Source organism: Atractosteus spatula, chromosome 25 (genome assembly GCF_055471065.1).
Source record: "Atractosteus spatula isolate fAtrSpa1 chromosome 25, fAtrSpa1.hap1, whole genome shotgun sequence".
NCBI lineage: Eukaryota > Metazoa > Chordata > Actinopteri > Semionotiformes > Lepisosteidae > Atractosteus > Atractosteus spatula.
In genome coordinates, this window is record NC_142730.1 from 2,652,442 (window position 1) to 2,678,028 (window position 25,587).

Consider the following 25,587-nt stretch of genomic DNA (forward strand, 5'->3'; position numbering starts at 1 on the left):
AACGCCTTGTTTTTCCGGTGTTCACATGACCATGCACGGTGACTTTGACCTCCTGTGACCCCGTCTGCCGAGTTCAAGCGCGCTGTTACAGTTTAGCTCGTACCCTTCACATTTGAAAGACAATCAATATGCATAAACATATGCGCCTCCTTAGATGTGAATAATACTAAGACATGATGCATGCAAACAAGTTAACCACCTATGACATAAACCTGTGGTTGTAATGTATGTAAAATTACCGTGATTGTAAGATCTACGGTTTTTATTTTCTAAGGCACGTTTTCCTTTTCTTTCCCTACCGTGACACGCTGTTGCCAAACGAGTAACTGTGGGATACCTCGCGATAAGACCTCACAGAATGTCATGATAGGGACCCCATGTATATCCCGGCAGTGTATATCACGACTGGCACCTTGCTTCCATGCCACCCTGGCACCGCTGTCACAACAAAGGTCTCATATCAGGACATGATATACCCAGATAGGACGGGTTGCGATATATGGACTTTGTGTCGCGACATGGGGTCAGCGTATCCTGTCAGGGTATGTCCTATCGCGATATATGGACTCCATGTCGTGACATGGGGGCGGGGCATTTTGTTGGGGCTATGTCATATCGCGATATAAGGGGTTCGTGTCGCGATATGGGCGCGACGGGTTTTTGTCATATCGCGATAGGTGGACTCCATGTCGCGACATGGGGGTGTGGGCGTTTTGGCTGGGCATGTCATATCGCGATATAGGGTCTTTCATGTCGCGACATGGGGCAGGGCATTTTTGCTGGGTTATGTCATATCGCGATATGCGGGCTTCATGTCGCGACATGGGAGTGGGCATATTGTCGGGGGTGCGCCATATCGCGATATATGGACTTAATGTCGCGACAGTGGTGCGCCAGTCGCAATGGTTATCGCGATCTGATCGTGATGCGCGCACTCCTATCGTGACATGCTATCGGAGTCGTGAACGCGCAGTGGATGCCGTGACATTCTTTGTCTGCTATTCAGTTTTGACATCAGTGCGACTTCTCTTAGATTGATTAGTAATTGGAAACCGATGGATGTGTTACTGTATATCCAGCGTGCTCATACAGCACACACGGTTAACCGGGGCTACAGTATTTGGACCAAGAAGAACATCCATCACCTGTGCATCTACATGGTCTCGGAACTTCCGCTGTGGCGCTTTACCCAATCAGAGTGTCGGTGTCACTCTTCACCCAATCGCGGCCCGAGCTGTTCGGGGGTTTAGCCAATCACGAGTCTGAGAGATGTTGAAGCTAGCAGCGCCAGGTGGATCTGCTTGTTCACTGTCAATGAGAATCTTTTTTTTTAAAATGCTTTACTTATTAATTATTATTATTACTTATTTGCAAAATAACTACATCGGGTTATTTTTTTTAACGTCTTGATTCACAATGTCCCGTACTCTAAATCGTATATGTAAGGTAGGGGAAACACCTGCTTTCTACTTCAAAAATGAAAAGAAATGTAATGTCTGTGATCATTATATTATGGTTGTGCTTTCAATTTTGTTTTTCATCGTTCTGGGTTTCATCGTTTGTGCTGGATGGGGGGGGGGGGGGCGCAACTTAACGGAGCTAGGGACAGATGTTCTCGGAACTGCGGAGGACTGTGTTGTTGTTTTTTTTTGCAGTTTAAATTGCAAAACACAACTGACGCAAGATGGTGTCTTTGCGTTGCTCATCGAGAGTTTCTTTATTCAAAACGAACGGGATTGGACCGCGCGTGTGTGGCCCTCTAGTGGTGAGCAATGGTCTCGCTCCTACCCAGTTCTACACAAGCAGGCAGGGCTTGGAGAAAGTGTGGACAGCCTTGACAGGGAGCCCTACACGACCACAGTCATGCTCCCAGTCATGTCTGACTGCCCTGTGCAAGGTTGCGATTTTGAGAGAATGTACAAAGCAGGGGGTCAAAATCAATTCCCGGTGAGCAGAGCTTCGTCCATACAAACTTACCGAAAATAAGGGTTTATTCAAAGAGCTCCTGCAATGTGGCAAATGGCCCAGATTTCTAGCCCTCAAACTTGCAGAGATGCAAACGCAGAGGCCTGTGTCCGAGAGGGCTTGTTTCACTAGATCAGTAGTTCCCAGTCCTGCTCCTGGTTTTCGCTTCAGCTGTTCTGAAGCACAAGCGAGCTGATCTCCGTTTTCCATTTGGGGAAGAGCTGTAAATTTTCTTTCTGTACCCAGAATCGTCCCTGTACCCATACCATGTACGGGCAAAGTTTCAGAAGTACTTTTATTCAGGTGAGCTTATGGAATGTAACCCACTGAACCTCTGCAGAAGGAAAAAAAGCTGCATATTATTGGTGTCTGTTCTAATATCAATCCCACTGTGGGCATCTTATTCCATGTCTCTGCTGTCTGTTCATAATCAGCTGATTGGCTAGTAAGAGCTGTTCAATCAGAAATAATAGCCAAGCAGACCTCTGTTTAGTTTATTAGTCAATTGGCACAAGAGGTCAGCTGGATTGAAAACCCGCTCAGCCAGGTGGGGTTCTACCCCTTCCTGCTTCATTCAGGCTCAAACATTGGGGTTTAGGAGGCACTATATTTCTCATTGGCCCCAGCCCATGTGTATCTGAATGCTAAGCAATTTTAAGACCATCTTCCACACAGCAGGTAACTGTCTAGCTGGAAGAACTGAAAATAACGAGACAGTTCCAAGGCTTTTTCTTGCATGTAAAGATGTACTGTGATGTTCAAAGTTTGTCAAGCAAACGTTTGAGTAACTCAATGAAAGATCAGATTTCTACAGTTTGCAGTGGCTACAATTTATCACGCCTGCAGTGCAGTTACAGTACAGTGCCTTGCAATAGTACCCAGACTCTTGCAGAGTTTTTACAGTTTGCTGTGTTAAAGCATGCAGTCATGACAGTTTGAAGTAGTAATTAAGATGCATTGTATACGTTCAAAGCCAATAACAAAAGGCAAAAAAGTAAATAGAGAATACGAAAGAAAAACAGACAAGTCAGGATTGCAAACACAGTCAAACCTGAATTACTTCAATGCAATGAGTTACTGCAGTGCGCATAATTGTGATTGTGGAATTATAACTAGCTCTTTAAGCTATCTCTGTCATTTACTGACATGAACACCAAAGCAAATCAGGGCTAAAGTTTTATAAAGCTCCAAACAGGAGAAAGGTATAAAAATATATTGAAGATCTTAATTAAGAAGACTTCTATTTCCACATAAAGATGTGAAAGGTACCTAAACTCAGCACAGATTGCTGCAGTCTCTCCAAACCAAGTAGAGAAAAGAGGAACTGGTTAGGGATGTCAACGTGAGGCCAGCTCTTACAGAATTCAGTGGCTGAGATGGGAGAAAATGACACGAGTCAACAGCATTACAGTCGCTCTACAAAGGGGGCTTGTAAGGGACAGAGAAAAAGCTCAAATTCCACATGGGGTTTACAACAAAGTGCCTAAGTGATACTGCTCATGAAGCAAGATGTTTCGTGGTCAGACAAGGCAGGAAATTGGAACTGGTCTAAATGGAAAATGTTACATCACTCAGTACATACCATCACTATGGTCAGGTTTATGTTACAGTTCTGCCTCTCATCAGCAGCGACTGGGACACTTGTCAAGACTAACGGCAACCTATATGGAGCAAAGTATTGACAAATCTTAAAGGAAACCTAAAACTAGCACCAAAATTCACCTTTCAGCAGGACAGTGATCCAAAGCTCAGGGACAACTCTACACTCGAGTGGCTTAAGGATGAGAAAGTGAGCGTCCTTGAGTGGCCCACTCAAAGTCCTGACTTGAATCCTGCTGCGGATCTGTGAAAAGACCTGAAAGTTCCCGTTCATAAGCAGCTTTAGGAGAGTCTGAGCCAATCTGCCGAGGTGAAAAAATGCACCCAGCCAGGGCACAGGACTTACCCCAAAAGACCTGTGGCTGTAATCGCTGCCAAAAGACACTTCCAACAAATATTGAGTTTGCAGTTCTTATACAATCAGACTATTATTCTGTGTCCCTTTTTATTTTTAGTGACATGAACCTATATTGTGCATAGTAGTATTTATTTTGAAAACTTCAGTTTTTAATAAAATAATAGTTTAAAATAATGGGTATGCATCCTTCTGCAATTTTACAAAACAGGACACCATAGGAAGCATCTGAAGAAAACTTTTGCAAGGCACTGTATATATTATATCAAATTGAGCCTTATTTCCTTAATTAAGGGTGCCTCAAATCTCTGTGTTTTCTCCAAGTACCCCAAGTCAAATGATAAATCTGTGATCAAAGCGAACCAGTATGTTAACAGTGGCTGCTGTGATAAAACAGAAAGCACCGTTAACGGGTTTGTTATCTTGACACTGCTCGCCAGAACACTTAATCACCCCCCACAGTTTAGAACCAGAATTAAAGAACCAGAAATCAGAATCAGGGACAAACCGAGCACAATCATTTCTTATTTTTTCCAGGATTTGTACAATCTTTCTTTACATTACAGTAATCACCAAGTCCCCCCTCCCCCCCCCATTTCCCCAAATAAATAAGCATCTGTTCACAGTCGGGGCGCCTGGCCGCACAGCGGGTCGCCCTCAACACGTTTCTGACAACCTGCCTTCAGTGCACTGGAGAGAGAGAGAGGAGAAGCTTGACTCTTCCTCATGACCACACACACATCCTCATCCATATTCAACCAGACTGGGGTGAGAGGAAGAAATTAATCAAAATAATACTGCAGAATTCCCTTTACAAGAACAGGACACCTCTTCCATGCTTGAGGGCAGGGTTTTACAAAGCTTGCTTCTACAGGATCCTAAGCCCAGAAAAAGATCTGAGCCATGCAAGTCTTCTACAAAGTCCTTCCCCCTAGCTGTGGTATAAATACCGACCTTCTGCATCAGGCCCTGCATGATGCACAATGAGCTCAATGCTTCCACACCGCTGTGGTTGCATCTGCTCCTCTTTATGCTTGGTATTGTGTCACAGTGGTATTGATCCCCTGTCCTTTTTAAAACTTAATTTCCTGAAGGGCTCTGACATTAACTCAGTGGAGGTTTTAGTCACTTAATTAGTCTACTTCTGATTACCTAATAAATCTCCAGCCTCATAAAAGTTCTGCAGAAACTGTATCTTGACTCAATGGCATCTTTTAAGCAATCACAGGTAAAACAAAAATCTAAAAATAAGTGCAAATTCAGAAAGTCATCAATATGAGTGAATTTCAACTGGACAAAAAAAAAACAGAAGATAAACCAGATTCTGCAGAAGCACACCCATGTTCTCAAACTACTTTTATTCCATACATTCAATCTCTTCCTGATTTGAGCTGATCTCAAATGATTGGTCAGGGACTCCTGCATGCGTTCAGGCAGTGATGGTGCAAAGATGCCAAGGAGTCAGGAGACTAGGTGAAGTTAAGGAGCTGCTTGAGCTCAAGATACTGAAGTATGGAGAATCAGTGCAAACCAGGCTCAGAGAATTGATTGCTGCCATCAAACCAGGGATCCAGGATCCTGCTGCTGAGAGGTCAGTAGGTCTGTGGGTCTCCTTCAAGGTCCAGCCCCTCAAAGGCTGAGGTGTTGGTAAAAAGCAGTCCGATCAGGGCAATCCTTTAATACCTGTGGATTAAGTTGACGACCCATCTTGCTAATCAATACTGATTTCAGGGCTATGTAAAACACTCCACAAACAAACACAGAGTAACAATAATAAGCCTCCTTATGGGTTTTTTTTTTTTAAATTCTAGAAAAATGGATTTTGGATACTTTTTAAATGCATCAATCTGATGAACTGATCATGCGTGGCTGACTGCAATGAAGTGACCGGTGACTTCAGTTGCTGCCTTAGCACCAGATCAAGAAGTGAGGCAGCAGATTGGGCACAAGTCATTAAGTGATTGAACCCATTGCCTGTCAAGACTCATACAAATCAGGGAACAAAGACTAATATACCTAATTTAATCAACAGAACAACACCTTTGTGCTATAAGTATTTTGGAGGCTAGACTAAAGTCACCTCAGATTCAGGGATGAATCAAGGTTTTGTGATGGATGTCTGCAAGCCTGGAGCAGACACAATAATAGGCAAATTGCTGTTGGCAGCAATTGAGGACTGCGTCAATGAGTGACAGAATAGATTGGGCTGATGAAGTGATTTAACCCACTGAATGTCAAGCCTGATCAGGACCCATCAAAGGGGATGTCTGGCCAGGAATGGCAAACTGGCAATCTGTTTGCATGGTGTTGCAAGTCCAGCGGCCTCACTTCCTGCCTTTCTCTCCTATTTATCCCTAACATGACAGCATTCCAGCAAGACAATGCAGATCCAATGTGACAGTCACGCACAATTAATTAGAACCCACTGAATATTTGTGAGCATGGTGGTGCATGGTTTCTAGAGGCCAGGGACCAAGGACCGTGGGGTTCCCATCTCCAAGGAAACTGGGAATGATGCGCGTTTGCGTTACCCACAATCCACCGTGGAAAGAGCCAAGTGTGCAGAGTATGAAGGGTGAGAACAGAGAAAGGTGAAGAGAGGAGAGAGGTGCAAGAGAAACAGCAGAAAGACGAGAGGAGGAAGGAGGGAATATGAAGTCTGTAAGTGCAAGGCTGTGGGTTCAAGTTCCAGGCTCTAGGAAAAAAATACCCAGCTGTATAAACATCGGCGTTGCTGACAAAACCCATCAGCCGAATGGAAAATAATTAATAACGGTCTCGTGCTCTAGTCAAACATGAGAATGTCAGTAGTTTAGATTACATGAGGAAGACCCTAGAAATGATATGTGTTGTAATACTACAGATGAAGGCTGTAACATGCCCATTTTTAAAACTTTCACACCCTGGAGACTGTGTGACCTGCTCATTGTTAAAGGTTTAACGGAAGTCATGACAGAATTGTCCCGCGAAGCTGCAAGGTCTGAAAAACCCAGCCTGGCTCAAGGATGCAGGGTTTGTGCCACTGCTCTGGGACGGTTAACGATACAAAACAAGACGGGAACAAAACAAACACCATTAGAAAAACAAAGACAGAAACCATAACTGGCTAAGGTCCATGAATCCTTTCCAGCCTTTTCAAGGCTTCAGTTAAAAAACAAGGCGGTCCTACTTCAGCTGAAGTGAATATCCCCCCCCCCACACACACACCCGTTTTAAACCAGTTCAATTCTCTTGTTCATTTGTTGAGTCTTCTGTACATTTATAAATAAAATCCACAGTTTTGGGGATGTCCATAAAAAAAAATAGGTCCCAGGATTTGCCAAGAATCTCTTAGGAATTCGAATGACAACAAAGACCCTGTTCATTCAAGCTGCGATCAAATTTTCAGTCCGTTTAACTGATCCGCGTTTTTCTATTTCTTAGTCTGTCCTCTATCTGATGTTTGTGATGCGGGTCTAGAGAAGTTCTTGGCCTCTTCGACGTCCTGTTAAATACTGCAACAGTAAAAAGTCCAAACAAGTGACTTGATAAATGGGTCATTTCCTTGCAGGAGGAACGGAGAAGTTACAGTACAGAGGACGGTTGAGTCCAGCCGGCGCGTGCTGGGTCAGTCTGGAGGGAACAGGGCAGAGATACAAAGAGGAGCAGGCTCAGATCTCTGAACACAGCCCGCAAGAACAGTCCCCACAGAACTCCTGTCCACTGTGAGGGCAGGGGGCTGGAGAAGGGATGTCATTGCTGGGGAAGTTTGCTCTCTGGCTGGGCTTGGGGGTCTTGTTGTACTTCTGGAGTGGCGATCCCAGTGTGCAGCTTCTCCAGCGAAAGCTTCATCTGTCACAGGCAAAACACAACAGGGGACCAATAAAGAACTTAAATCACAGCAACACCTGGAGCTGCGTAATGCTGGGTTTTTCTTCATAGCTCACCAACACACTGCTAAGAAATAAGCTGCTGAGTGTGTCTGCAACCTAGGTTTAAGGACACCCTCTCAGGTTTGAGTTGGGTGCAGCAGGTGCAATGAATTATGGGTATGAATATTAATTAGGAACAAGTAAAAGTAACGAGTTTATTCCAGGCTAAAAAGAGGAGAAAAGAGACCCAACGTTTCAGCTGTGGAGCCTTCTTCTGCTTCTGCGTTTAAATGTTTTTCTTCTCTTTTCAGCCTGGAGTAAACCTTTACTTGTTCCTTTGCAGCCTACGCATGCTGACGCTGCTACCCAGTTGAATATTAATTAGCTGTTGGTTTAGCTTTAGATTTAGGATTAGATTTCTGCCGATGACTTTCAAAAGAAATTTCAGGCAACGGATTCATTACAAACATTCATATCCATCTCTCTTGGGAGCTTCTGAGGGGAGAAAGGTTCCATCCCCAACTGTGGGCTACACACCCTGTGAGGGATATGAACTGGTGAGCTGGAGAACATACAGTATACACGTTTCCGACATCAGAGAGACATTTAACGGATTCACAAGAAATGCTTGGTGTACTAAAAGAAATGCCTTCCATTCTTCCAATACAATGGTAGCCATTCTATCTTTTCACCTTAGTGATGATCACTTTTCCACTTTAGGAAAACTTAGTTCTCTACTAACATGGAGCTCTGTGGTTTTTGTTTCATGCTTTAAATCCCCCAAAAATTTTCAAAGATTGGTTTCCCCACCGCTGTTTTTGTAGCCCATGTTTTACGAATATCAGAGAAACGTTATTGTTTGCTGTCAATGGTTGAAGCCACACCTTCAGGTGTTTTGTCCTAAAAGTAGCCAGTTTTCTTTACCATCACATGGCGATTAAACCTGACTCACCCGTCCAGTCCAGGAGAAATAAGAGGCTTGACAGGCATTCTGGATTTTATGAGCCTTTAGCTGAAGGAGTTGAATGCAAGTTTAATTGGCAGCAATTTCCCAAAACACTCAGTCTTGTAATAGCCAAATTCACGAGCATGTATCCCATCTCTATTGAGCTAATCAGGCATCTTTCAGTTTGTGCTTAATTTTATAGCCAGTGATGTGATCAAGATAGATAGATAGATACTTTATCAAGCTAGTCATTTTCCCGTGCTTCGTAGAAACCGGTACATTTTTCTAGTCCTGAATTGATTGCCGAGCCTTAACATACGCGATAAGACTCAGCAATTTTAGGGCAACATTAACAGTAGCTCCCGGACAGTACGGACTCTTTACCTCGTCCAGCAGCCCCACTGACGCCTTCAGGATCTGCTGCCATTTCTGAATCTCCGCCTGGTGGAACTGCTTCTGCAGCTCCAGGATCTGAGCCCACTCCGAGGCCGTCTGAGGGAGCTTGCTACTGAGGGAGAGAAAGAGACAGCCGAGCGCTGAGCCACGCTGCCCAGATTCCTCGGCCCCGCTCTCCGACGCAGACAGCCCTGGTTGCTCTCGGCGCTGTTTACCGCAAACGTTCGGGAGGGATGTCAGGGGTCAAGTTCATGTGCAGTTTCGGGAAGGATGACAGCAGCCAAGTTCAGCAATCAATCGATCTTGACACCACTTTTTCCATTTAGAAAAACGTGATCAATACCACAGATAAGCACTAGATAACTCCCCACTTCTAAGGCCAGGGGGACGAAGCCAAATCTTAGTATGGCTAAGCACTATTTTTTTTATTAAAAGTCAACAAATCATTTTAAGCCCTGGACAGGAGTGCGAGTGTTATGGCACAGTACGGTTCGGTCTGGAATGGCATCGTCCGTTACCTGTCAGTCAGGGCATAGGAATGCCAGGTCTCTAGCGTGTGCGCTGCCCTCTCCAGAGACCACAGCTTGTAGAAGAGCAGCATGTTCAGGGCCACCAGCACCACCAGACTGAGGGCCAAGAGGCGGACACAGAGAGAGAGAGAGAATCAGACTATCATTCTGCTGTGGTGTTGTTTGCTTATTGTGTCGGTGTCACACTACACAACTTTTTCCAGGATTTTCACTTGTAGCCTTCATTTACATAATCACAAGAAAACCACAGCGAGCTGTAGAGAGACGCAGCCCGTTACCATCAGTTGTGTAGTGCGACACCCCCAGCGACTCACAGCGCTCTTAACAGCCCCTATGACTCTCTGCGACTCGCTACAACAAAATCAAACAGGTAGGTTTGGGCTCTTGTGTCTGCGACAGTCACCAGCCAACGAGGGCTCAGCCGGAAGTACGATGCGGGGAATGCAGGGAAAGAAGGAAAGCGAGTGTCTTGGACTGTGGGAATGGAGGAGAGGCTCATTGATCCCCGGATCTCATCCAGCCCTTTCAATTGAGCAAGGGTATTGCTCCCTACTTCCACCACCCTTTGTGTAAAGAAGTCCAATTGCACTTTCACAGCTTTCCTGGGAATTGGCAATTTTTGACCTTTAAACCTGTACTGAAAGGATCATTCTTTTGATAGAACAACCAGAGCAGAAATGTCTCTTGGTGGACAACTGAACAGCAGCAGACGCGAGATGACAATTTGTGAGTGTTGGGAGAGTAGATGGGGTGTACAGTACCTGACACAGATCCTAGTGAGGAGCAGAAAGAGGAAGAGAGGGAAAGAGAAACATGAAACGCTGAGAACAGCCTCTCGAAACAGAAACACATCATCGGCGGGGCTGGGGCATGTCGTAATGGGAGAAATTCACACACATTTGTCCCGAAAGGACAGGGTGATTGTTTGCATGACTGATTACCCAATTGCTCTTGCTAACGACTTGATAGCAAGACAGAAAAGGGCAACCCACTACCTTGCTCTCATGTAAAGTCGCTGGCCAAAAATATTCTAAACTCTCTAAACTCCCTCCCCAAAATGATTCCGAAATATGAGCAATCCAGTCCCCAAATTTTGGACTGCCTTCAACTGAAGCTGTGATAAAGATAATGACGATTCGTACTGAACTACACTTTCCAATTATTTCAACAGTACAGAGATCTGGCTGTTTTCACAGCAAGAGAGTTTTATATATTAGATGCGTGTGTGGAATTTGCCCACTGAATGCAATTCAGTCTACAGTAGCTACTGTAGCTCACAAATTTCAGCCCTGAACTGCAAACACAGAAATGAATGCAGTCAGTTAATATTTCAGCACAGAAAGGATTTATGCATTAAAAATTAAAAATTTTAAGCTCTCAAAGAGAAACTGTTAAGTTTTCCACTGTCTGTCTAAAGATAGTTTCAAACCTCATATTTGCAGATACTCTGCTGTGCAGAACGGTGTCTTTTCTGCAGAAAGCAGTACAGACGGGCACACTCACATGAAGCTGACGATGAGAAGGATAGTGGAGAGGTTTCCTCCTTGCGATCGCTCTCCCAGTTTAAAATACTGAGCCCCTGAGAGAGAGAGTGAGACAGGATCAGCATATCGAACAACAGAGTGATCTTTTAATGTCACTCATCTGCTAAATCTCTAAAAGTGATTTGAAGCAAGAAACGCACTGTGCCCTTTTTTGAAATGAGACCCACAACTGAAATGATTCATAAAGCATATTACTCGTTTCTGTCAACTAAATCGAGTCCTTAAAGTTAACATCTGTGCTGCTGCATCTCTGCTATAATCATGAGGGATCTTTTCCACTGCACTCACCTTGCATGTTTTAAAGATCCCCTATTGCAAATTCAAGGAAGACCTGCTGCACGAGTCTTGAGAGACTCCAGGTGTTTTGGGGCTTTCAGCGGATGAAACCAAAACTAAAAGCCTTGCAATACCCCTGTTGACCAGTAGAGGTCACAGTTTCACAACAGCGAGGCACTAGCTCGGCCAGCTATAGGTTAACGCACTAACAAGTCCAATCAACACCGAGTCAATACTTTAAGTCATAATCAAAGCTCCACACAGGAGATATGTGACAGAAACTGAGTGGCTTTCAACTTGTTTACACCAAAGCTGCTTCACAATACAGAGAATGGAAGAAACACAAGTCAGTAAAGCTTTATTTTGTGCCCATAATGACAAATTTAACATCAAATGCCGACGTCATGCTTTAACTAAAATTTGTTAAATTACAAGATCCCGAGTAAATCAATACAAATCCTAGAAAAAGAAGAATCCTTCATTCACGTGAGAGTTAGTGGGTTGCTGGAAAGTCAGTGGTTGGAGGAAACATTTCGCGGTCAAATACTGGTTCCACTCCTCCTCCTGTGCGTCCCCCCCCGTGCCCCCCTGCGTGCCTACCTGTGCCGCCTCTGGCTGGCCGCTCCTTCTCCGAGAGAGGACCCGCCACTCCCGCCGCGTCGTGCAGCACCCCCCGGCGGCCGGAGGCGCGCTTGCGCCGGCGCAGCGCGGGCCCCTTGCAGGGGGCCTCCCCGACCACCACGTCGGTCTGCAGCAGGGCCTCCAGCTTCGACACCTCCATTTCTGACAGAGACACCCCACAACGTCAGCGCACGCTTTGACCGCCGCTCGGCAACTCCCTCATTCACCCGGCTCGATCCCCCCAAATGAAACATCTACAGCACGACCTGTGGAGGATTTCCTGGAGGCCGAAATCACCATTTGTGAGGTGACTGCGTGCTTTTTGTCTAGACATCCGTGTCAAGTGTATCGCCTCACCTATTCAGAGTCTCTAACACACAGCTACTCATCACGTATGATGAAAGACACCATTCAAAACAAGTCTGCAGCCCGGCTGTAATAACAGATGTAGCCAGTCCTGTTAATAATGCAACAGTCATGTCTGTCACTCCAACATAACAAGTCATTCCAGATGATGGCTTCTGTAATATAACTGCAGTCACCATTATTATCATACAGTCAGCTCCCTTACCCCTGGCCTACGATACTACAGCAAGCTTGACACAGTCAGCTCCTTCACCTCTGGCCAATAACACACAGAAGCAAACAGTCAATCCTGTTACTTTAAAGGAACAGCAACCCTCGAACAGGCTGGCACCTCCTTGAGGGATACAACAGTTATACTGTATGCCCTTGTGCCCTATACTGCCAAGACAGGCTCCAGACTGGTGCAACCCTCACCAGGATAATTGGCTTCCTGGTAATGGAAGGATTATCATAAAACACATCCTGCCAGTCACCTCCATGCAATCATCTAAACCCCTCCAGATCTTGCTTTCAGGGTTACCTAGGTGTCTGTAGTACTCCTCGATGCCACTCCAGGTGTTTTTCTCGATCAGGGCCTTCACCAGGCTCCAGGGCTGTTTCCGGTAACGGATGTCCGAGGAAACCCTGAGGCAAAGAGGAGACATTCCCCGCTGGTATTACTACACTCCGGAGAAGCGACCGGGCCTGTACCCCAGTCGGCAGAGCTGTGCCGCGGCCATGCTCGCTCACCTGAGCCGGCACTTGTTCCGCGCCACGCTGGTGAGGCAGTAGCGGTGCACGGTGTAAAAGTAGTCTTGGTAGGGGATGCCGTGTGTGATGACCTCAGAGTCCACCACATAGCATTCATGTTTCTGGCTGCTTTTGTACAGGGTCTGGGGGAGGAGAGAGGACACACAGTTGCTATGGGGCATAACTAGGGTTCAACAGCCAGAAAAAAAGCTTCCACACATTGGACACCAAGGGACTGTACATACAAGATGGAAACTTCTACTATATTCCTGATCAACCTTTATACTGTACTTTAACCCCCAATTATGCCAGTAAAACAAGCAGTATGTGCTCCATTACAGCACTTCAGAATGGACATTTATGTTCCTGCAGAGCCCTAGTTCCAGAAAGCTTCACAAGTCAGCAATCAAGCAGTCAACTTCCGTTCCAATTCTTTAATCTGCCATGTTATCTTTAAGAGAGACTTTTGGAGAGCTTTGAACTAAATACATGATTCCCCAGTTCCCAGCCATCCAGGGATAGAGGGGTCCACACATGTCATCTCTTAGATGTCTTTGAGATGCTAAACCCAATAGACTCCTTCCCTCCCTTCAGGGAGTGTAGGGTCCAATCCACAGGAAGACTCCTAATGGTAAAGAAACAGAGTGTTTCCCTCTTGGGGCAAATGCTGTCTACATCCACACCCCCTGCAGTGTGACTGGTCTCTGACCTGTGTCTCCACCACAGGGGCAGTCTTTGGTCCCAGTGGGTTGTTGATGGCAATGGTGTAGGTCAGCACTCTGGTGGAGTTCCCACTGTTCTCTTGGTGCCAATCATTCACGGTCAGATCTGAGCGAGAGGATGGGAAGGGGAGGCAGAGAGAGAAGTGACTGTTAAGAAACATTATTTTTTTAAAACTGGACAACCATAAAACGGCCAGATTCGACACAGATTCCCAAAGTGCATTTTTAAGCCCCTCCACCAGGATGAAAAGAGAGTGATATTCTGTTAATTCTAAATGTAATTTCTCTCAATTCCATTGAATACCAAGAGTCAAACCCTCCTCACTTCAAGCACAACAGCTGCTCGTGGGACATGAGCTTAGACAAATACAGTTGGGAATCCTCAAGGGAATTTTAATTGGACTTTACCTTAAATGAGGCTAGTTCCACATGCAGATCATAAAAGTCCATAATGACAAGTCAAAGGCAGTGCAGTAGTGTTATTGTAAGATTTTCCAGGACTACAACTAGAACAGTGCAAGCCCTATATAAAGATTATTACATTATTGGTGATGGGTATAGAAATGAATAAAAAAGTAGTTTTATTTCAGACATCTCTATACATATACATATATGAAATAAAACTACTAACTGCACCCATGTGAGTGTGCAATATTACACCCAATCAGCATTGTAATAAAATGACACCCATTGTGTCTATTTACAACAATTCCATGCTTTTTGGTGGCCTCTAGTGGCCGGTCCACTGCCACTACATTCCCTTTGTTTACCAGCTTGCTACACACATATTTTGGATAGCTTTTCAATGCTATGTAAACAAGATTAACAAGATATTATCCATAAACCTAGTCATATTAGAATATGCCAAATTCACCAAATACCCTCCGAGGATTCAAAATTTTCCCAGTGAAAGAAACACCATGTAAAACGTGAGATATTTTTGAATCAGTTATACCTATACGTGAAGATTTTGAATTGTCAAGTATTCAGAATACTGCATGCAAAGCTATTTAATGATGGGTAGACTTAAATGGGCTCATTAAATTCTACCCTTCCCACAAGGGTACCATTCATACAGCTTTCTTTTTATAAGCCGTGACATTTCTGGCAAATAGCGTTTGCTGTGCAAGTTTAACCAGTGTGAAAGGGGAACTTCCCCGGGTCCTTACCCGTGAACCGGCGCTGCTCAAAGAGGTCCTGCAGGAAGTGCGAGTCGGCGAACAGCAGCTCGTACAGTCGGTCCACCCCGATCCGGTACACCGCGTTGATGTGAAGACGCCCATTCAAGTCGGCGCAGAAAGCCTCCACCTCACCTGAACACACACACACAAGCACACACACAGGCCATTATCGTCCGCTCCCACTCCCATTCCCACTCCCACTGGGCCTTGGTACAGTGCCCTGGCGGAGGCCGGAGCATTGTACAGCCGCAATCAAAAGTACTCATCCCCTTGGACTTCTTTCCATTTTATTGTATTACAATGTTATAATCCTAACAAGAGCAACTCCACCACCACCAGTGTGCAGCCCCACCTGGGCGATGTGATGGCAGCCGGAGTTCGCCAGTACACTCCCCACACACCAGCTATCAGTGGGGAAGAGAACAGAGTGATGAAGCCAATTCATAAACGGGGAATGTTATAATAAATCAAGAAACCCTCTAAACTTGTAAATCCAAATTGACAGATATTGCAGTGGTTGTTTCTCCTCTGTCTGGTGCTTGGAGTTGGGCCAAATATATACTGTACAGTGCCAAGTTCAGTGCTGCACATTTGTATTTGTTAGAAAAGAAAAAAATGATACATATGGCCAAAGGGTAAATTAATAATGGCAAAACACCATTAAAGTAATTGGATAACAGCATTTCTCAATTCATTAAAATGTATTATTTATAGATTATGATCTATTACCACATTATTATTTGATTACCACAAAAAATTAAGATGCATAAACATTTTTAACTCAACCTTTGTACAGTAGCAAAGTATGATACTAGATAATACTCCCCATCTGAACTGGAACACTTAGTCTTTACATCAAACCTCAACACAACACAATAACAAGTTCTACCAACTGACCAACACTTAGACCTGACCACAAAAATGGAAAGTGGGGAAGACAGGAGAGGTGCCAAAAGAGGAACACAAACGACATTAAGATGGATGGACACACTGTCCGATTTAACCTACTCTCTTCCTGCGTGTCAGAGGAGTTGCTGAGGTCGGTGGGCAAGTCGTCGTCATTGGCGATGTCCAATGAGGAGAGGTTACTCAGAGGGCCCTCCCCCTTGACCCTCTCGGACACGGGTGTCAGCGTATGATTGGACGAGACATCCTGCTGGCTGTCAGAGCGAGGTTCCGAGTCATCCAGGAACTGAGAGCAAAACAGAGAGGGACCGAGTCTTAAAATTTCAGGAAAGCAAATGAGAGAGTTAAAAGCAGCAGAAAGCTATGGAATCAGTAGTGAATGCTTCAAGATATTTCCCTTCAAGTGCGGAACAGATTTATCCCAAGGTTGAAGAAATCAGATACTAGAAAGCTGTGGCCCAAATAGTTTAATAAAAATAAAGAGTCAAGGGATTTTCTAAAAAGATTAAGAAAATAAGATCCAATTAAAAAAAAAAAGCTCAGGTAAACTAGATGTCAGAAGAGAGACTTTTTAATATTTCAGAACTTTTCTTTCAGAATTATAGCAGCAAAAGGACCATAAATAACGCTGTGAAGTGTTTCAGAAACATGAAAGGGAAATGGTTCATTCACTGACTTGGAAACCAAGAAAAAAAAGTAGGCGTCACCATAAGATAAACATCTCTTAATGCCTGGTGATATTCTTCCAACTGTAACAGAAAATTTGCTAACATAGCAGCCATCCATATAAAGACTTACAGAACCCAACCAAGTAATTACAGAGGATAATTCTTACTTCTGGTAGTTCTGAACTATATTATTACATAGAATTTACTGAAAATGTATTTCTTTGGATTGAGAAAAGGATATTGTATAGACGACAGTACTCAAATTATACAGTATGTGCAAAGTGGGGTGATGTCATCAGTGGAGTAAAACAGGGAACTGTGCTTATTAGGACCACAGCTCGTCCTAATCAACACCACAGATTCAGGTGAACTGCAGACAATGCTGAAATGGGAGTAACAGTGTACACTGTAGAAGATGCAAAAGAAATGGAAAATTAAAGACAAAACCGAAGGCTGTGGAGCGCAGGAATAATTTATGAACAACAGCACGGGACAACCCGGAGATTTTCCAGCTCTTGCGTGTCTTTGGAAAGACGTGGGGGGCTGCGCACTCACTGAAGGCCCGTCGCTGCTCTCCAGCGACGTGTGCAGGCGGCTGGACCCCTGCCGGTCCACCAGGGGGCTGGGATCCAGCTTGAGGTCCACGCTGTTCCGAGACGGAGGGTCGCTGCCGGTCAGCTCCAAGAGCTCGGACACCACCTCCTCCCCCGGACTGGACAGGGCAGAGAGAGGGCATCTGAAATTTAAATTCCAACTCTAACCCCAAGCTAGGTGGTAAGATTGCAGGAGACGTCAACTGTATTGATGCTTTATCTGAATTTTGCTGCATAATAGCATCACATTGTAACAAGCACAAATGCACACGTTATGACATTTACACACATCCCTGTAAAAGCACTGTATGCAATTATAATGTCAGCGTAGCAGTTATGAAGGGGTTATAAAGCCATTACACATTAACATCCAAATAAAGCATGAACACAATTTGTGCACCCTGTCTGTACAGCATTTTCGGCCACATGACATTTTCCTCCCCCAGCTTGGAAACTGAGCAACAGAGAAAATGAACAATTTGGTCCACATCCTGAGCGAGACCACAGGAAATGTGAATTCAGTTTTGGTGAAGTGCACTGTGTGGTCAGCCGATGGTCACTATTCACATATATTCACCAATATTGGCTACTGTTATTGTCATATGCATTTGTGTTCTGCATTTCTTTAAGGTGCCTGCCCCCTTCTCCCAATGCAGCTGCTGTTGGCAAACGCCAGCTCACTCTAAAGGTGTCCTGTAATTCCAAGGGGCTTCTCATTCGAGAACTGAGAAGAGCCAACATGGTAAGACTGTCTAGATTTTTCCCCAGAATGCTTCTGCACCTCGCAGGATCAACATGAGTCTTCTACGTCAGGCCCTGCAGCACTGAAACGAATGTGTCCGCTTCCTTCAGAAATCCCGGCTGAGGTATGGCTCCCAGGCCCGAGGCAGGAGCCAACATCGGAAACCTGACTGCAAGATGAACTCACATGAGCCCGTTGATGTGCTCGGTGGGAGACACGTAGTCGTCGTCTTCGCTGGTCAGGCCCAGCTCCGTGCCATAACACTGGTGCACGATGTGCCATAACTCCTTCGGGGACAGAGGCTGAGGGAGAGAGTGGGGGAGAGACACTTAGCCACTCACAGACACACATCGCTGGCTAGATGGTGGTTGCAGTTGTGTCATCCCTAAAGCCACATGTGATCAATCTGGTTGTCTGCAATCGTCTACTCTTTGCCTGTGTTCTAGCAGCTGAGGCCCGATTCGCCACTAGAACACAGATATCACCCATTTGTGTCTGTATGACACACGGGTCGAAGCGAACAGGCACAGCAGGCTGTCCGGACGCACGCGGACGTACCTTGTCCAAGAGGGCATTCTGCCACAACCTGAAGATCAGCATGTAACTGCGGTCCCGGGCTCCAAACGAGGTGAAAAAGTGCTGGAGAAACACAAGCAATGCAGGTGAAGGATCTCAACCATCAGATCCAAACACACTCGCCTTCCGCAACCTCCCAGAACAAAAGCATGGCAGGCTCTTAAAATCTGGGGATAAATAAAACCGTGCTGCGGGAACGAAGCCTTCACGTTTGAAGCCGTTAACAACAGGGCGGCTCGAGAGAGCCAGCTCCACCTAGAGGTCAACTTACACTTCAGTTCTTTCAGGCAGACTCAGCTGTTCGATCAGGTGTTTGCAGTGGGATCTACAAATGAGAATCAGGCTCCAGAAGGGTCATAGCAGCGCAGACACAGTTTGGTTTGAGAGAGTTTGTTTTACTCTCTCTCTCTCTTTCAGTAATGTCTAATCGGAACACATTCTCTCGTACATTTATTCTCAGGTATCTGCATCTCAAGAAGGACTGAACAATTTTAATTCCTTGAGTGGACTCTTCAGATAAGAGCCGAAGGCTATTCAGATTATCGTTCCAAATTATCCTTAAATTCCCTCACTCAGCAAAAACAAAACATGCTTACATGTTTACATTGTAATTGTTTCAGGTTCTTTAGACATTAGAAATATTAAACGTAACAGACCGGAGCTCTCCAAGGATAGAGATGGAGATCACTGTACTAAAATGTTGCACGCACGGTTCTGTGATGGTTATCTCTGCCTCTCGCCATCTACTAGGTCCTGGGTGTCCATTTGTGCAAAAGAACATTTTCCTCCCATCTCTCAAATACAGGCAGGACAGCTTTGACTGGCTACTTCCATCTGTCCCTGATCCCTGCAAGGGAGGAAGCTGGGCAGCCTGTTTTCTTAATCCTGAGAAGAGCGGTCCGTTTGTGACCAGGTCTAAGATAACCCAGCTGTCAGTTATTCCGATCATGATACCTGACAGCTGGCCTCCTGCCTACCCAAATCAGGGCTGCCTCATAGCTGGTGTGGTGAATATTGAGCTCTGCGGGAGAGCTCCTGAGCCGAAGGCCCAGGCTGCTGAACCTGACAGCTGAGGGCGTAAGAGAGAAAGACTGGCTCAAACAGAGGGTGGGAATTGACCCTAAAAGATAGGAGGGGGGACAGCCAAGAGGTTGAAGTTGTTTCATTTGCTATGTGCACATTGTGAGCGACTTTTTGAAACCAGACTTATCTGTTAAAGGAATTTTGGGCACAACTGTTGCTGCAACTTCGCCTACCGCTCTAGGTGTCTGTTCACCTAGCCTGTACCACGACTGCCCCACACAGCCACACGCCTTCTCTCGGCCCTCTGCCTTACCTTGTCAGTATCCGTGCTGATCTGAATGGCGTTGGGAATGAGCTTGGCCGTCTTCTCCTTCGTCAGGCTCGTGATATCCTTCAGCTGAATAGTGATCTGAGACAGAGAGAGCCACGGCGCCGTCACCATAGTGCCCCAGAATGCTACAGAAAGCCAACTTTGCCAACAAAAAAACCCCCAAATACATAAGGACATTAGAACAATCAAAAACGAAACGTTTCTGTGTGCGCGCGCACGCGCGTCTACTGAGAGCCCGCGGGCTTGAAAAGCAGACTGGGGCGAGAGGTGCACTCACTGTGGTCTCCCAGCGGAAGATATTGCTGTAGAAACAGATCCAGTTCTCGGAGAGATACAGGCGTCCTTGGAGAAGGATGTCCTTCTGAAGGGCGCAGGAGTAATCTGGGGTACAGACAGCAGCCAGAGATCACAAAGGCACTCAGCAATGTCCTCCAGTGTCGTTCTCTTGGAGCGTAATGCATTTGGTTTATTTTAAAACACTACTGCCATTCCGTGTGGATCATCACAGGCCACACAGTCCCGCACAGGAAGTTGAGTGGCAATTTGAGAAGAGGCACATCCCTCACTAACAGCACTGCCTGCTTGGAAGCCCCTCTTGAGGCCACAGGGGGCGCTGTATCACAGAGAGCCTCAATTGACTAATCCTGCCCTACCAACTTAGTGCATCCTGGGCACTGTCAGCTTGCAGCTTGTAGCATAACCCAGAGTCGTGTTCTCCTGAACACAGGAACACAGGAGGCCCACACCCCTGTTTTGAGTATGGAATGTTTTTAGAACCCCACTTAAACCCATTTTACTCAGCCAGCCATCCATAACCATCTTGATGATGCATCAGAAAAGGACCTTAAAGATCTGACTTTGATTGGCGGGTAGAGGGACTATACTCCCACCAGAATCGCCAGCACACAGAGTTTTGCTCTTCTATGGCATTTCAACCACCAGTCATCAATTCCACTACTTCACTTAAAATACATTAGGGAGGTCCCGACCTGTCACTCCCACCAGTGGCATTTAATTAAAAGCAGCTTTCTGAATAACATTTCACTCTATTCCAAGGAATGCCACATAGTGGACTTCAACAACACAGAGGGCAGATTTGTACCATATTCCCATATTTTGTACAGAATAAACCACTTAAATGATTTTCCTCTTGATCTCCACCAGGGGCCCTTGACTCTTGCTTTGCTGCTGAACCTGAAGTAGTTCAGTCTCGCGGATTTTCAATACTCTGAAAAATCCTGCTGTTTCCTCTCTCAGGGTAAATAAATGGAATCTTTCAAGACGATGTTCGAAAAGACATCTCATCAAGACTCTTCGCCTTATCTCCTAAACTGATATCACTGAACATGTGTGGAGTTTCTGAAACCCAAAACGTACCACGCCTTCTCTGCAAAATGGACTATTGTTATTGTAATGGACTATTGACGAGAGAAGAGGCCTGGTCCATAAACAGCGGCGTCCCGGCCAACACCTACCCACTATCAAACGCTCGGTGTCAGGGAGCTTCTTAAAAATCTTCCTGAAGTCCTCGTTCCTCTGCTTGTATGTCGGGCTGAGGACCTGGATGAAGGGAAAGTATTTATCACTCACTTTCTGGGAATCGTTCTTCCAGGCTTTCCGGACATTTCTGGTTTTGGAAAACCATGTGTGCACTTGCACGAAGCTGTGGAAGGCATTGCTTGGATGACGGGCGACAATCTAACGATACACTACAAACATTTAGTGGTGTACGATAATACCAAGTGAATTAGCACCTCAAGCAAAATCAGAAATTGGTTTTCCCACAAATTTTTACTTTAAAAGTTAACTTTAAAATGGTTTTCTTTTGTCCCCCTCTCCGGGTTCAGGTGTCAGAGTGCATTGTAGGAAGGCAGCAACAGGACAACGCTGTGTGATGGTACGTTCCAGAATGTTCTCTAGTAACAACTGAATGAAGGAAAGGAAAGGCTTACTTACATTGTACCAGCTCTGCATTTTCTAAGGAGAGAAAATAAAAAAGAAGTTTAATTTGTGTATAAAATGACCATTTTTAAATTCTTAAATATTACAGAAATTGAAGGTTGATGCATTTGACTTTAATATTTTCATTCCAAAATCAATCAGAATAGCCACCAGCATTTAACACACAAATATTAAAGCATCACACTCCATTATAGAGGATAACACCCACATTTTCCAAAACAAGCTCTGAAAAGAGAAATAGATTACGTCGCCCCTTAACCACATAATGTCCACTTAAGTCTTAAATTAAGTCCGAAACAACTGCAATTATTTCAAAGGCAGTAAGACTGAACTGTAAAATAACCACAGACACTTCACAAAGTGGTAGGCTCGATTGGTATCGCTAGCCTTGATCCAGCTGAGCTACAGGGAGTCTGATTTAACCAAGGTATTGGAAGCTACTGTACACCGGAATTAATGGCAGGATTAATTAATCCAGACCAAAGGGATTTTCAGACACATAAGGAGAAACTGCAGTCCCAAACACTCAGGAGTGTGTTCAATCCCAGTAACAAAATACATTAATTTACAGGATCGCATTTTTTTTTTTTTACAAATTTCAAATTAAGCACAAAATCTCAAAGTCTGTGAAAGCGCAGCCAGTCGCCATGGTGTTGCAAACTCGCAATCTGAGTTCTCCCGCAGTGCGACGTGAAGTGGCCCTAACTGCTTGCTAACCTTCACAGTGGCTAATGTAACGCGATGCACAGTGAATAAGTACAGTTTGTGCAGAAGACACTTCACCGCAGAACTGTTCCAACATGATCTGCATGCAGAGTTAACAAGTAAGTGATATGTGTTGGCAAGACCGTCTAGGAATCGACAGCAATATTTCTATTGGATTAAAAAACATGTATTCACAAGCCTGCTTGTTTACAATGTAATAGGGCCCTTCAATAAGGCCGTTTCATTGCCCCGTTTCTGAATCGCAGAAGACGGCGCTGTGTAGGCCTGGTAATTGTCTCCTTTGTAATGTAAATGGAAGATTTTACATGTTACTGTGTGCACTTTACTTTTTATTGTGGTTTGAAATTCACTGTGGGTTAATCATCAATGCTGATTCTTTCCGACGCCTACATCTAAAAATAGTGTGGCAGTGCCCCTTTAAGAAATCAGGAATTTTTGGCCGTTTCGCCAACAGGACTGTAAAGATGGATTCAGCCAGTGGGGCTGCTCATCGGCAGCCTGTCAGCCATACTCGCCTTGGCATTGCGGGCGAAGTTGCGGGCGGCCAGGGGGTAGCTGGGGGCCGGCTGGGGTCCGGGGGCCAGGTTGGTGTCGGAGCCGCGGTCCGGGGTGGGCGCCCCCTCGCTGTCACAGGAGCGGGCGGACAGGCTGGCCGCCAGGAGCCGTCTGCGCACTGCCGGCGAGTTGCTGGGAGTGCTGCGAGGGGAGTTACTGGCCGTACTGCGGAGACACGGAGCGGGGGGGGGGGGGGGAGAGACTCGTCATGCTATAAATAGCACATTGAAAGCAGAAGGAACTTGGAGGGAGAAAGGCCAGAGAGGGGGAATGGAGAGACTTGTCACGTCTAGAAATTAGCTGAGCAAATAGAACAGACAGGGGGAGAGGAAGGTGAAACTGGCGTGCCAATACACATCAGAATGGCATTCCATTTAGATGGGGAGAAAGAGAGAGAGAATGGCCGGAGTGATAGACTCTGAGCTGAGCACACTTGAGAGAGAGAGAGAAAGAATTGAGACATATCAGCAGCCGGAGCTAGAGAAGGACAAGCAAGCAGAGAAAGAGAGCAGATGGGAAGGGCGGGCGTGTGGGAAGCAAGCCCTGACAGAGAAGGGCACCGAGCACCCACAGCAGGTCCGATCACAACACTCCTCTCGCACGCGGTCTGAAACAGAACCTGGGGAGATCCCGGTCACCCCCTTCAGCCCCAGCAGGCCAGGACCAGCCTCAAGCCAATGCCTGCGCAAGAGACGCCTACCACAACTTAGTCAGACATGGGTTTCAGCTAGAGAAGGATTAGACTGGAAACCCAGGAGACCAGCTCCTGGGAGACAAGGCAGCAGCAACCGAGCAATCTCCACAAGCACCGCCTCCACACAGCCCCTCAGTGTGCGTGACAACACAAAACAGCACTGCAAAATCTGGGCCTGGTGCATCAGGGCAGGTCCTCGTATAGACAAATTACACTCTGGCGAAGGGCGCTCATTTTAAAATGGCTGGCTGGGAGGGTAATGGAATCCAGGCAGCGATTTCTTCAGAGGGCTTATCCTGGGGGGGGAAGCTAATGAAGCAAGGAAGGTTAAAAAAAATGCTGTGCACTCCCCACACAGACACAGGAGAAGGATTAGGAAATCGCTTGATAAGAACGCCTGTTTCAGTGATGAAATGGCTGTGTGTCAGAGCTCACTACGCTTAGGCAATCTTGCCAGGGAGTGAAATGCCACTAAGGGAAGGCTATGGAGGCCCAGTGATTAAGCCAAAGCCCTTCTCATTAGGAGGTTCCTGGTTCAAGTCCCCGTTTTCGCTGTGCCACGCTGAGCAAGCCACTGCACACACATTCCCACGCATGTGCACGCACACCCACAAGCACAGACACAGCTACTGGATCTTTCAATAATTAATACCCGCCGAAAAAGAGGTTATTGCTCATCCCATCTTGTTTAGCATTCAGAGACAGGATACGTGTACAGAACAGCTGTCAGTTTTGCACCTCAACAGGGACTCCGCTTTTAGGAACCTTTCAGGAGTCCAGAATATGTGGATCGCTGCGTGGGGGAGCGTGGGGGAGCATGTTAAGTAATATCGAGACAGTAATCACAGCTGTAATCCTGTGGGATGGCTCCTATAAGGATATTACAGAAATTCCCTGTCTCCGAGTTAATCAACCTCCATATCCTCCTGATTGAGCAAGACTACAGGCAGATATTCCCGGCTCTTGTTTTTCTGCTAGTTTTTTTAATGTGTGTATGTGTCTCTTTGGAAAAAAAAAGCAAAAAATGATCAACTGAAGAGACCATTTCCGGCATGGCCTCAGGGTAATGAAGAACAGGTGCAGTTCTCAGTGAAAATTGGAGGGACAGATGGAACCTTCCAGAAATGTCAGCATAAGACTACTGGATCAATTACCTGCTGAGCGGCCAAATGAGCAACGCGTTCTTTCGCATATTGCCAAGTGTGTGTGGTTTTTGTCTGTGCGCGAGGGGGCGAAGTCGGCGCTTGTGAACTTTCGCGAGTGCGAGCTGGTGTGGGTGTCTGACGCCTCCTGAGCAGCTGTCTGAAGGCTCACTAAGCCCCCGTTCAGACAGACACGCACAAGCGTGCACGCGCGCGCACACACACAGTGGCAGGTGTTCAGTCACCGAGGCTGCAGGGCTCATGAGTATTCCCCCAGGGGGGAGCTGAGTGTTCCTTGTCTCGCTGCACAGCAACAGGGCTGAACACGTTTAAACATTTATAAGCAGAAGAATAAAGAGAGACAGGAACGGACTAAGCATCTGTGTGCCAGACTGCCAGTCCTGGTCTCCGTTGTGATCTCTTTACCGCAAACCACCACTCATTCACCTGTACACGTCTTTGTGGAGACCAACAGCAGTGTAATTGGAAGGTTGCGGGTTCAAATCCCAGGAGGGGCACAGCGATTTTACCCTGGAACGAGGTACTGTGGCTCAAGAGGGCTTCAGTTAAACACCCAGCGGCACAGCG

At 45.9% G+C, this 25,587-nt stretch overlaps 1 protein-coding gene across 6 annotated transcripts in view; it reads right to left on the bottom strand.

The window, feature by feature from the left end:
* Positions 1-4,426: 4,426 nt before the first annotated feature.
* The window catches only part of gramd1a (GRAM domain containing 1A), a 45,184-nt gene continuing 24,023 nt past the window's right edge, over positions 4,427-25,587 (bottom strand). For 3 of the 6 annotated variants that reach the window (XM_088905602.1, XM_088905599.1, XM_088905603.1), the window contains exons 2-19: positions 23,124-23,328; positions 21,877-21,897; positions 21,396-21,480; positions 20,198-20,301; positions 19,903-19,998; positions 18,549-18,629; positions 18,177-18,292; positions 17,211-17,391; positions 16,090-16,273; positions 15,070-15,213; positions 13,888-14,006; positions 13,179-13,321; positions 12,970-13,073; positions 12,063-12,245; positions 11,146-11,221; positions 9,631-9,738; positions 9,101-9,224; positions 4,427-7,750 (exon numbers count right to left, since the gene is read on the bottom strand). In XM_088905602.1, the coding sequence (XP_088761728.1) occupies positions 7,652-7,750; positions 9,101-9,224; positions 9,631-9,738; positions 11,146-11,221; positions 12,063-12,245; positions 12,970-13,073; positions 13,179-13,321; positions 13,888-14,006; positions 15,070-15,213; positions 16,090-16,273; positions 17,211-17,391; positions 18,177-18,292; positions 18,549-18,629; positions 19,903-19,998; positions 20,198-20,301; positions 21,396-21,480; positions 21,877-21,897; positions 23,124-23,328 (2,173 nt within the window). In that variant the 3' untranslated portion in view covers positions 4,427-7,651. The remainder of the gene's footprint in view (positions 7,751-9,100; positions 9,225-9,630; positions 9,739-11,145; positions 11,222-12,062; positions 12,246-12,969; positions 13,074-13,178; positions 13,322-13,887; positions 14,007-15,069; positions 15,214-16,089; positions 16,274-17,210; positions 17,392-18,176; positions 18,293-18,548; positions 18,630-19,902; positions 19,999-20,197; positions 20,302-21,395; positions 21,481-21,876; positions 21,898-23,123; positions 23,329-25,587) is intronic. The other 3 variants (XM_088905601.1, XM_088905604.1, XM_088905600.1) reach the window with 2 other exon arrangements.